Here is a 13,036-nt window from a genome sequence, read left to right as displayed (position 1 = left end):
CAACCAAACCGTTGCCAAAGCAGTGGACATTCATATGAATTATATTTAAACAGACGCTTGTAACCGTAACATTGACATATTTTGCATTTGTCCTTTCGCTGTACATGTTCAGATGCCAGTGGTGGATGTTTCTAGTCCAGACATCATTGAGTTATCTGAAGAATTTAGGACTCTTCTTTTCAGCGACACAATTTCTTGGAGGTATAGAATGTAACTACACAGCCTCTTGTGTGAGGCCGGTGGCGGTTTCAACATTGGAAATCTGAGTCTAAATTCCCCAAACCTGATGCACCTACAGTTTGACCACTGTGCACCTTGACGCAGGATTATAATTCCAATGTAAAGGATAACTCTGCGCTTGAGCAAAAGGTGAGGATTTCCTTCATTTAAAGCTGGAACGATAGGCCTCAACTAACAGCATCCGTGACCCAGGGCTGAGCCTTATGTGAAAAGCTCTTACATTTTAATACTGTTATGAAGCTTTTCATCATATTTAAGTAATTACTGAGATAATATCCTCAAACCAAGGTTATTATTTTGGCCAAGATTATCATACCATTCCTAGCTGTGCCTCTTACCCTACTTTGTGCCCACAGATATTCAATTTGGTATCCTTTTTTAATAAGATCCCCATTAGCTGATACGGAGCGGACAGCCCATCTCCTGAGTAGCAGGCTCTCATACTAATCCTTACAACCACACTGCTGCTCCCAAAGACTGCCCGGCCCAGCTCTCATGTGGAACACAATCACTTCATTCACTGGTACAGTTAATCTAAAGCTTCATCTTGGTCACACAAGCATGGGAATATCAAGCATTTCCAACTCACACAGGGAAATAATCTCAACACACACAGGCACACGGTGCACAGAGGCAACATGACCTCACATGCCAAACAAGAAGATGGAGCCAGGCACATAACTGAGGTTGGATTTTTTTTAATACCGCTCCCGGTAGATTGGAGTTTCAGTTATGCTAACATTTCTCAGAGGCAGCTGCTCTGGTGGCGGAAATAATTACACACAAAGTAGGTATGCTGTGTAAAATGTAAGCTAACTGGCAAACAGTTGGCAGAGGAAAACCTACAAATCATAGATTTTTATTTATTTTTTTAGCAATATGGATTTTGGATGGGTAGTAGGCTACTTACATACACTTCCACATATACAATCATAATATAATGCACCAGCTTTTTGGGGCTTGATCCCAAAAATCAACACCACTAAAAAACAGTCCTTGCTTGCCAAAGAAAACATCAACTTAATTATTCATGACATGAAATATGTTTGCATCAAGTTAATGACCGACTGTCGTTATTGCCATCTGGACCAGATGTCAAACCAGGCAAACACACACAAAACAATGTAAAGCATCTGTTATCTAAAACAGCATATAGAGTCAGTCATTCAGATTGGTGTGGCAGCCGGTACTAGACAGTTTTGTCTTCTTCTTTTTCTTCTGACTTTTCATTTATTACTGCCAGCCTTGGTTAGGTCATCATTATTCATGCAGTGGAAGGAAACGTAAAACAAGAGCCACTGACATGCAGTATATACTGAACTTATGTTTTATTTATCCAAAGACACCAACAGAGACAACGCAAGTTTTAGTTGCACTTTTAGTCAATGCTGGATTTTTGTCTTGCGGCAATATGTTTTATTCATGCGGTCGGAGTGAATTATGTTGTTCTGTCGATCAACTGATCTGGTTCACTGGTAGTTGAACTTTATTAGACCAGAGAGAGAGACTGGTCGGGCTGCAGTGACAACGATGTCCACACGGGGCAATGAGGACTCCTGTTATATCGGTATGGTTCAATGTCAGTTTGGGTTTAAAATCATTCCCAGGTGGTAATTCAAACTCAATCCAAGTTAGAAACAATGAAATTACAGTTTGAGTTAGAAAGCGTGTTTTATAGGTTGAACATGTTATTAGTATTACACTACTAATAACATTGGTGTAGACTGATCTTTATTTGCTGCTCAGAAACTGTGTTTCAAATGTTGATTTGGATTGTCAATGTTATGAATGAAGCTTTATTATGTACAGGCCTGGATAGTTTCTCATTTTTTATTTCGAGATTCATTATTCCGGAAGGACATTGTTGTACCAGAAATTGCTCAGAAATTACAACAACATACGAATAAAGAGAGTAACAATAATACGTGTATTAGAAATAATACTAATAAAAGTGTCCAATGGGATAACAATAAACAAAGAAATATGATGAATAAGATGCGCATATTAAAATGATATACTGTATATTTCTTTACCCCATATCATTTTTATACCTAAGGCTGCCATCCGATTAGATTAGGCCACATTTTTAAATGCACATCTTTTTCATATGAGTTTTGCTCTGCCGTCAGGTTAATCTTTTTAAATGTACAGCAGGAACACAGTGGGCGAGGCCATCTGTTCTCAGCTATAAATGCACTGGACAGGAGTTTGACGACTGCCTTTACACCCTCTCTGAACGAGCGTAACACCTTGAAATCATATGTAAAATATGTATATTTCATGTTCCATTATTCCTGTCCATGTTCTTGAACTCCCAGTAGTTTCAACCCGCCTCTAGCCTTCAAATAGCATACATCTTAACATATTAAAGGACTTTACTCTGCAGAAACAATTTGGGCGCCCTACACGCTCGTACTTAGCTTGTTTGTTTTCATGTTTTAAATCCAGCTTTTCAATTCCCTACTTTTCATTTTGCTATTGTCGTTAAAACAAAACCCTTTTTCCATCGTCCCTGCTGTCGCTAAGTCTCCCTTTCATCGTGATCCTCTCTTCATTGCCTCCCTTTATTTCTCAAGGTTTATTTTCAACGTTGCAAGCCAAGACAGAGAAATCATGGCTGTTGTCTTCATTATAGTTGGAGGATTAAAATGCGGGAGCCGCTGCTGGATGTGTCGGTTATGGGAGACAGACAAGGGAAAGGAAAATAAAAGAGATAAAATAACACTAAAGAAAGGTTTTTTTTTTCAAGGTGCATGTGGAAATCTCATTGTATGATTTCAATATTTCAAAGAAACAGCACGCCTTCTTTACCTGGAAAGCCTTTGCAGGCAACAGTTTTTGCAACCGCCATTGTTTCCCCCGTATCAGCTAATTTTAAACATTGTCATCGCATACTGCACCAATGAGTCTTTCTCTAATCTGAACCTGCTGCTCAGGTGATTTCAGGTCACCATCACATTTATAATTTAGTTTTGGCGTCTTCTCTTCTTCCTCCGTTATCCTGCAATTTCATCTTTATTGCCCTCCCTCCGAATACCCTCCTCTCTCCTCTTGGTCTCCCAGGATTTATAAGCCTGTTAGAATCACTGTACTTCATGCCTCCTTTATTCTTAGCCATCACTCTCCTGCTCATCTCCTTGATCGTCTCCTTCCTTCACCTTCCTCCTACCTTTCCACAACTTTCTGTCTTTGAAACTTAGGTATGGACAAAGCTTCTATACACAATCGAGATCTGTCTGATGAAAGAGATTCCTCTCTTTCTGTGTGTCTCTGTAGGTGTGGATGTGTGGTGGTCGAATGGAGGACATTCCTTGCTCCAGGGTAGGACACATCTATAGGAAGTACGTCCCCTACAAGGTCCCCGGTGGGATCAGCTTGGCGAAGGTAATTCTTCACACTGTGCCCACAGTTCATAAGAACATACAATTCAGCAGATCAGACTTTCTGTGTACCATAAAAGTCTGATGCAGGGGTCGCATCACCTCTTTTACATCTGAGACACAACACAACAATGGAGTACATTATAGTTTAAGTAGGATTGCAGGGCTAATCAAAGCAAAATGGATCAGGGTTGGCTGTTGACAGGCTGATCCACTCCAGGTAGCATAACCCACAGGGTACACTAGATGTTAAACAGGCATGTGGACAGACAGACAGGCAGGCATGTAGAAAGACAGGCAGGCATGTAAACAGACAGGCAGACATGTAAACAGACAGGCATGCATGTAGACAGACAGGCAGACATGTAGACAGACAGGCAGACATGTAGACAGGCAGGCATGCATGTAGACAGACAGGCATGCATGTAGACAGACAGGCAGACATGTAGACAGACAGGCAGACATGTAGACAGACAGGCAGACATGTAGACAGGCAGGCATGCATGTAGACAGACATGCAGACATGTAGACAGACAGGCAGACATGTAGACAGGCAGACATGTAGACAGACAGGCAGACATGTAGACAGACAGGCAGGTAGGTAGACAGACAGGCAGGCATGCATGTAGACAGGCACATGTAGACTGTAGACAGATTGCAAGAGTATTTGATTCAATGATTGTTGACGGGATGTAATGATAATTTTGACAAATGTTTTTGAAGAGGACAAACCAACCATTCCTTTTAATTAAGTTCACAAAACTGTGGGCGGGGGGGGGGGGTGGGGGGGGATTGCTTTCTGCTGGCATATGTTATGTGCACATGCATGATGGCATATGTTATGTGCACATGCAGGCATGCATGTAGACAGACAGGCAGACATGTAGACAGACAGGCAGACATGTAGACAGGCAGGCATGCATGTAGACAGACAGGCATGCATGTAGACAGACAGGCAGACATGTAGACAGACAGGCATGCATGTAGACAGGCAGGCATGCATGTAGACAGACAGGCAGACATGTAGACAGACAGGCAGACATGTAGACAGGCAGGCAGACATGTAGACAGACAGGCAGACATGTAGACAGGCAGGCAGACATGTAGACAGACAGGCAGACATGTAGACAGACAGGCAGACATGTAGACAGGCAGGCATGCATGTAGACAGACAGGCAGACATGTAGACAGGCAGGCAGACATGTAGACAGACAGGCATGCATGTAGACAGACAGGCAGACATGTAGACAGACAGGCATGCATGTAGACAGGCAGGCATGCATGTAGACAGACAGGCAGACATGTAGACAGACAGGCATGCATGTAGACAGGCAGGCATGCATGTAGACAGACAGGCAGACATGTAGACAGACAGGCATGCATGTAGACAGGCAGGCATGCATGTAGACAGACAGGCAGACATGTAGACAGACAGGCAGGTAGGTAGACAGACAGGCAGGCATGCATGTAGACAGGCACATGTAGACTGTAGACAGATTGCAAGAGTATTTGATTCAATGATTGTTGACGGGATGTAATGAGAATTTTGACAAATGTTTTTGAAGAGGACAAACCAACCATTCCTTTTAATTAAGTTCACAAAACTGTGGGCGGGGGGGGTGGGGGGGGGATTGCTTTCTGCTGGCATATGTTATGTGCACATACATTTCAGTATAGGAACTATTGGAGTACAGGGATTTGGAAATGTAATCTTTTCTCAAGCAAATACACCCATTACAAGAACAATATGTGTCCTTGAACTGCTCGGAACAGTGAAGCTGGACTAAAGTTCTGCATAACTGAAATCGCAAGCTTACGAAAAGGGCAAAGGAACCTTTGTCTAATTAGGTCCAAGTGCAAAAACATGAACAAACACCATAATGTGAGCTTGTCTTTAGGCTGGTTAGGGTATGTTTTACGTTCATATGTCCTCCACTAAGTAGTCTCCTCCTTCCCTTGCCAAAAGCACTTAAAAGTCAGCTCAGCATCTACGACCAAAAGACCACCAGATGAGAGGTAGCAGTATGCCGTGTATCCACTATCTACGGCTTATAGCGTTTGCAGGTGTTGCTGTGAAGAATGAGCTTACGTTTCTTTGTTCCTTGTACGCTTCTTAGTACCTCCACAGAATGAGAAACTGTCTAAAAGCGAGTGTTGCCTAAAACTGTTCATTACGTATGCGTCAGCTGCAGCTTGGAACTTGGCTCAGTATGCAACACAAAAGGCACCGGCCTTTGTTTTGACATTTTATTCTGACCAGCAGCCTTTAAACTGAGTCCTCCGGGGAGCGCTGATGGTCCTAAATGTGCCTGACCTTGCAGATGAAGGAGAAAATGTATATAAAAGGTACTCAGAAAATGAACTCGCTGCTTGCCTGAATCTCAATTTGATCATCAGTTTTTTCCCCTCCTTAAATTCTGATCATACTTCAAAACGGCTTCTTTTTTTATTTATTGATGTGCTACAATATTTCAACTTAAACTGCATTCACGGAGACCGACGTATCGGGTGAGCTTTAACTCAGTTGGCCCAAAGTGGTATTCAATGGATGACGGTTTTAAAAAGCTACAGCAAGGTATCAAAATGTTGCCATTGAATAAACGGATGCCATTGGCGGAGACTCCCTGAGAGCAATCTGCAGTACTAACAGCAAACATTTATGTTCACAAAACAGTCCAATGTGGTTCCACAAGATCATCCTCACTGCCAAGGACTGTGGGATTTGGTGTTTATTTGTGAGAGGCTCATAGCCATTCTGGCATACTTGAGATGCCTGCTAAGAAAAGCAGGCTGCTTAGCGAAAGAATTTCCCCGCCTGAGTCTCTCTATGATTTGATTTCAGAACCTCAAACGCGTGGCAGAGGTGTGGATGGACGAATACGCAGAGTACGTCTACCAGCGCCGGCCCGAGTACCGCCACCTGTCCGCGGGCAACATGACGGCCCAGAAGGACCTGAGGAACCGGCTCAACTGCAAGAGCTTCAAGTGGTTCATGAGCAAGGTGGCCTGGGATTTACCCAAGCACTACCCGATGGTGGAGCCTCCTGCCGCCGCATGGGGGGAGGTGAGGGTTACGCCGCGACGTTGCTTTGATACGTGTGGTCCGAGACAGATGTTTCACAGAATGCGTGGAGAAGCAAACGTACAGAGAAATACACAACATTGGAAATGTTTACGCTTGCACGCCCGCCAACAATACACCAGCAGAGCACAAAGTTATCCTCTTATCTTAACTCATTATCTAAACTCACTCTTAATGTATCAATACAAAAAATGCAACAACTCTAGTTCTTCAGTAAATCAAAATGTATCAATATTTTCAGAGATGTACTATATATGCTCTAATACACACATGGCCGACAGGTAGATGGGAGAAAGAAGTCATCTGACGTCGAGGTGGTGCACTGCCTTCCAGCCCTAATTGTTGACGTGTGCCACCTGCTCTGAGCACCCGAGTTTAAAAGCCCCCCTTCCCCCCACTAGCCTCTCTCTCAGCTCTACAGGAGCAGAGTCTCACCTCAAAACCTAATTGAGTTCTTTATTTTCTTTCAAATTTCACCCTTTTATATAGCTTCCCTTGGCCCGAGGGACATACACATACATGCAATGGTCTCAGCCAGGCGAGTAAATAAAGAGAGGAACAATGCGTAATCCGTAGAAGATACAAAAATCATCAGTCAACGAAACACGTGTGAATCACAACAGCACTCGGAGGTCCTTAAGCAACATGAGTGAGCACAGAAAAATAAGGCTGATGGGTCCAGAGCAATATGCGAGATTAGCCTTGAAAAGACAGACAGGCACACAGCTATACAGACACACACACACACACCCACACACACACACACACACACACACACACACACACACACACACACACACACACACACACAAATACATAATCTCCCGGTGGGGATAGTAATAAGGCAATTAGCTCCCACCCACTGTCAGCATTAACAACCTTATTTAAAGTTGGTACATGACTGGTGAAGGTCCTCTCCCTTCCTTTATTTCAGATATAAAAAGACAATCTGCAGTAACAAAAGTAGGAGGAATAACAATATCAAAGGAATGAGGACATGAGTATAAACCGCTCCATAGCTAAAAGCAAAGTTAAAGCAGTGTTTTTATCTCTTGGTTTGAAAATGTCAGCTGTTTCTACCTTTCGTTAAATCATCTTTAGATAAAAGAAAAAAAACGTTTTTTAATGCCTCGAGGCTCGTCCCCAACTACGGTTCTCAGAAAGAAAGTTATTGAATTCATCGTGACAATACTTTTTGAGCTCATCATTTATACATTCAGAATCAGGTCATGGAAGTACAATGTTTACACATCTGTGAATCCCTTCCCTTAGTCGTGGTGTTGACTAAAACAGAGATAGACTTCATACATTGTTGTTCAACTGAGGTAGGCGGAGGCATGCACCTCATGCTGGAGACGCATGCAAGAGAACAATGAATATATTAATTATAATGTTGCAGAATTACATTAATTGCTGTGTGGTTGGAGTGGGCTATAGAGTAATCTTAATCATAAACACTGCATGATGCCATAAAGTGTGGTGGAGAGGCAAATGTCATGTTCAATTCAACACAGGAGCTTTTACTTACCTGGAATGTAACACTAGTGGGAGTTGTCTGAGTTAAAAGAGCTGGAGATAGCGATGGTAATAATTCCCAGTGGTAACAACAGACAAGAAACAGTGATGAAACATTTTTGCAATCAAACCAGATGGTTTCTTTCTCTTCCTGCCTGATGCAACTATCAACAGAGCATCGTGGGTCCACACCAAGGGGCCAAACATGCCTTTAGGCCCTTCCAAGTGTTAAAGAAAACAAAAAAAAAATTGCATTTATGTGGGCACAAATGGCAACCCAACGAACGGCACAGTCCCTCTGGAATGGAGGTACATGTTAAGATGTGTATACAAAAAGTGTGATCAAAACAAAAAGAAAGCAAAACTGAAATAGTATGAAATTATTTTAGGCAGATCCAAAGTCAGTATTGCCAACATGTGTTTTTTGTAAGTTGTACAAGAAATGTGTGATGAAATACAGTGATCCATGTTCACCAAATAAAGCCACAACACAGGCTTGGACCTAAAAAACCCAGGGGCCCATGAAGGCCTAAATCCAGACCTGACTTTGCTGGATTAAAAACAATATCTGATGGGATCTCTGCTGTGAAATTCCATAACTAAAGATCAAGCAGTGCCTGTTCCTTTGACTGTGACCGCGTTTGTCTGTGTGTGTTTCGTAGATACGGAACGTGGGCAGCGGCATGTGCATGGAGATCAAACACTTTGTGTCGGGGAGCCCCATCCGCCTGGAGAGCTGCGTGAAAGGGCGGGGCGAGGTGGCCTGGAGTCACGGACAGGTGAGGGTCGTTTGTCACACCTTGGTCTAGTAAAACATCTCATGAGGTCTCTTGACCTCGGACCGTGACCATCATGCAGGGGTTACTGAGGAGGTGACCTCATTGGCCAGTTGTTTCACAATCGAACGGAGGCACACAAGCTTGTGTGTCCTCGTTAATTTATTGTATATTTAGCCGCTCAAGCGTGGCTCTAAAGATGGCAATGTCGTTCTGTTGGTGTGACGCTTTGTTTAAAATGGAAAATGCAGAGTATATGGACTGTTCACAAATTCATGGGCCAGCAGACGCATCCTAATTAATTGTTATGTAGCTGCTAATGTTAGCATGCCAATATGCTAGCAAGCTAACATGCTAAACAATACTGTACATGGGCGATTTAACATCCCTGCAAATGTTAGCATGCCAATATGCTAGCAAGCTAACATGCTAAACATAACTGTACATGGGCGACTTATAATCCCTGCAAATGTTAGCATGCCAATATGCTAGCAAGCTAACATGCTAAACATTACTGTACATGGGCGACTTAACATCCCTGCTAATGTTTGCATGGGCATATGCTAATATGTTCAGGCTGTTCTCATCCAGCATAGCTATGCCTAGAAACAACGATGTGTTGTAACTCGTAGATATCCCACAAAGACAAATTGTATGTAGTCCATGTAATCATGAACCACATCATAAAAGCCCACCATGAGTGGGCAGGAGAGGAGGTGGATGGGCAATCTTTCCCCCAGGAGACCACTGTTCATGCCCCATGTGAAACAAGAACTTTGATTTATTTGTCCCATACCTTGCAGTAACTTCAGTAACGGCACTTCTGTTGTTATTTTATCACCAAAGAACGATCTTTTCCTAAACCTGACGTTTCCTGTGAAGACGGAAGTTGATTTTGAAAAGACTGTAACGATTGGAATGAGGGGAAAATGACATGTTTCTTCTGGCTTTTTGTAGGAAAACATTTTGAAAAATGAGAAACGGGAAAATATCACGTTACATGCTTCATCTGGGGTTGCAAGTGATGACGTGCATATCATACAAAGTCTAAAATACTTATTAATAAAAAAATTAAATAGCCCCATAATTTCATCCCAACATCAAAGCCCCCTTGAGACTGCAGCCTCATTCACCTTCTGTCTCCTTTTGAACAGAGATGCACAAACAGGATGATCTGAATGAATCATATTCTGAACCCCGTAATCACAGGTTTGATTCAGATGGACACTCTCCTCATCCATTTAATTCCAACCTGGTAAACTCCACATAGAAACACTCTCATAGAGTAGTAAAAAAACACAAAAACCTCCGGAAGAGCAACAGAGGAGCGAAACGGTGTGCTGTTTATTTACAGTTGAGGTGTTGTTCCCTCCCAGGTGTTAACGTTTGGTTGGAGGGAGGATATTCGCGTGGGTGACCCCGTTCACACGAGGAAGGTCTGCTTCGACGCCGTTTCCCACAACAGCCCCGTCACCCTGTACGACTGTCACGGCATGAAGGGCAACCAGCTGTGGCGCTACAGAGAGGTAACGGCAGAAGAAAATGGAACGTGGAAGTTTTGAGTTTGTTGGTTTTCACAGCTGGATCCTCTTTTTGGGCCTTCCGACTGTGCTGCTGCAGCAATTTCTTTGGTCAGCTACGCATCACTTAAGTCAATTAATGAATAATTTCAACATAATGATGACCATCTGTTAAACATCTAATTAAATGGATCTGAAGGATGCATAAACAACAGATGTTACACTTAGCTTGATAATGTTTCTTGAAAGTCACAATGTGACGTGAGTCTCGCATCCTTCGGCTCAACGAGAACAATCCTGAAGGATGTGTTGCTTTTCAGCCACAGTGGCACTTTCTTTTGATTGGGCCTAGAATTGTCGGTCATTTTCAAAACACAGAGTGGCTTTTAAAGCTTCAATAGACCATATATGTTATTATACGGTAACATTTAGAGAACATATCAAAGAGACAATTATTTACCTGAGGAGTTGATGGAGATCAAATTAAAAGCTAAAGGAAGTGGAACGTATCGAGTCATTTCATGTCATGTCTTTCTGGTCAAATTTGAAATAATCCGTAAAGTTAAATATTAGTCATTATAATTATTTTTCCGTCTGTTTTATTTGTTGAACCATCTCAAGGAGCACCATGGGGCAACCAGTTGGAGAAAAAAAAACGATAACATTCTGTTTAAGAGATAAGTCTGGGCTGAGTGGTAGATCATGTTTTGGTGGGAATGTAATGCAAAGTATGTTATTTCATCTTTCACCAAAATGCCGCCAAAGTCATGTCAGGAAGGGAATAAACGCCTTGTGGGAATGTTTAGGACTGACATGAATATGTTCCCTTTCCTTCCAGGATAAGAGTCTGTATCACCCCGTCAGCAACAGCTGCATCGACAGCAGCCCCAGCGAGCGGCGAGTCTTCATGAACACGTGCGACCCATCTTCTCTCAGCCAGCAGTGGATGTTTGAGAAAACCAACGCCACCGTGCTGGAGCGCTTCAACCGGGGCCCCAACTGAGGCCCCTGGACGCTGAGATGAGGCGTCTTCTGCAGGGAAAAAGACCACGAAACAGCGATCGCATTTGATCAGGTGAATATCTTCCGTTTCCCTCAGGAACCCCCAAAAAAATGGCGCTCTCGTTCAAGTCACATATTGGTGCCATTTGTTGACGATAAGAAAAACAGAGTAACGCCGGCGTCGTTCTTTGAACTGTCTCCCTGTTGTCCAGAAAAGAATGGAAGCTACATGTGAATACCGCGCTGCTTTCGGAAAAATCGCCCCGCGGCACAGAAGCGATCCAGTGTGGCGGCTGAGAGCAGATGAGCTGCTCGGACCACACACACACAACAACAACATCAACAAAAAACAACAACAGCAGGATACAATCATACAGCATGAGCTTGTGAAGGGGAGGAAGGTAAAAGAATGTCACACTTGCCTGAGCACCATTGACACAATTCATCATTCACTGCACTTACTTAAAAATACAGATAAAAACTGATTAAAAAAACTAATTTAATTCCCTGTTTGTATTCTGGTCTTCCCCAGGGTGGAAGAACCACGGTGGAACGTGATTGTCCTGTGGAAACACGGAAAACACAGATCTTACTCTGACCTTTTTTTCGTGTTTCCGAGAGTCAAAAACACAAACGGGAACTCTGCTGGATTTATTGGATCGTCTAATCTCTTTTCCCCTCGTCTTTTTTCAAATGTTGCCTTAACACTTTCAGCGATGGGGAAAACCTTCTTCCCATGTTTTCATCCGAGGTACCACAACAGCATTTTCGGGAAGCATGTGGGACTTTTGCGAGCCAAAACTCTACAAAGGAAACTGAACAATTTGAAACTGGTATATGTATATGAACTGCCAGAATCTCTTTGATAGAAGGAACACCATCATGTACAGACTCATCTTTGAAGTGCAATTTTTTTTATATGCTGAGCAATAAAGCAAAAAAAAAATTACATCCATTTCTGCAATGTATTTTTTTTAAATTTAAATCCTTATAATATTCTGTGCTGTCTGGCTGTTTACCGCATGTCTCATAAATGCATATGTGAAATACCTATTGGATATATTTCAGCTCATCAATAAGCTGTCAGGCTCACAACTTTACTGTGTTGGTTCACTCTCCTTGCTCTGATGGTATTTTCAGCTTCAGAAGACAGCTGTTTTGGCCAAAATGCAATCTCGTAACCTGACTACTTTCATCTGACGGTGCTTTAGCTCCTTATTGGTTTACAATTAACTGGTAAGTTATTAACCAGACTGTAAACAATCAACATGAATGATCACATAGAAGAGGAGGTCTTGGCCTGGATATCCGCTGGCTACACCAGAACTCCAGAAATGTAGCCCCTTTCCCCCAAAGGTTTATCCGTCATCAGACCAAAAACCAATGGGTTCAGAGATTTGTAACATTACTGAAGAATATGTTCCTTTTTTCATATAAAAAGGTTAGGTCAGCAAATGAAAGTACTGAGAACAACTTAAAACATAAATTTGTCACAATGTCACCCATAGTTTTCTATACATT

General features: G+C 42.5%; 1 protein-coding gene across 1 annotated transcript in view; it reads left to right on the top strand.

Moving 5' to 3' along the window:
- LOC117742753 (polypeptide N-acetylgalactosaminyltransferase 10-like) overlaps nt 1-11,516 on the top strand; it is a 56,686-nt gene extending 45,170 nt beyond the window's left edge. Inside the window, exons 8-12 of the mRNA XM_034550373.1 lie at nt 3,517-3,624; nt 6,463-6,684; nt 8,880-8,996; nt 10,370-10,519; nt 11,352-11,516. Of these exons, the coding sequence (XP_034406264.1) occupies nt 3,517-3,624; nt 6,463-6,684; nt 8,880-8,996; nt 10,370-10,519; nt 11,352-11,516 (762 nt within the window). The remainder of the gene's footprint in view (nt 1-3,516; nt 3,625-6,462; nt 6,685-8,879; nt 8,997-10,369; nt 10,520-11,351) is intronic.
- Nucleotides 11,517-13,036: the final 1,520 nt, after the last annotated feature.

The sequence above is a fragment of the Cyclopterus lumpus genome, chromosome 14 (genome assembly GCF_009769545.1).
Source record: "Cyclopterus lumpus isolate fCycLum1 chromosome 14, fCycLum1.pri, whole genome shotgun sequence".
In the NCBI taxonomy this organism is placed as follows: domain Eukaryota; kingdom Metazoa; phylum Chordata; class Actinopteri; order Perciformes; family Cyclopteridae; genus Cyclopterus; species Cyclopterus lumpus.
The sequence above is the reverse complement of the archived record's forward strand: the minus strand, read 5'-3'. Positions and strand labels throughout refer to the sequence as shown.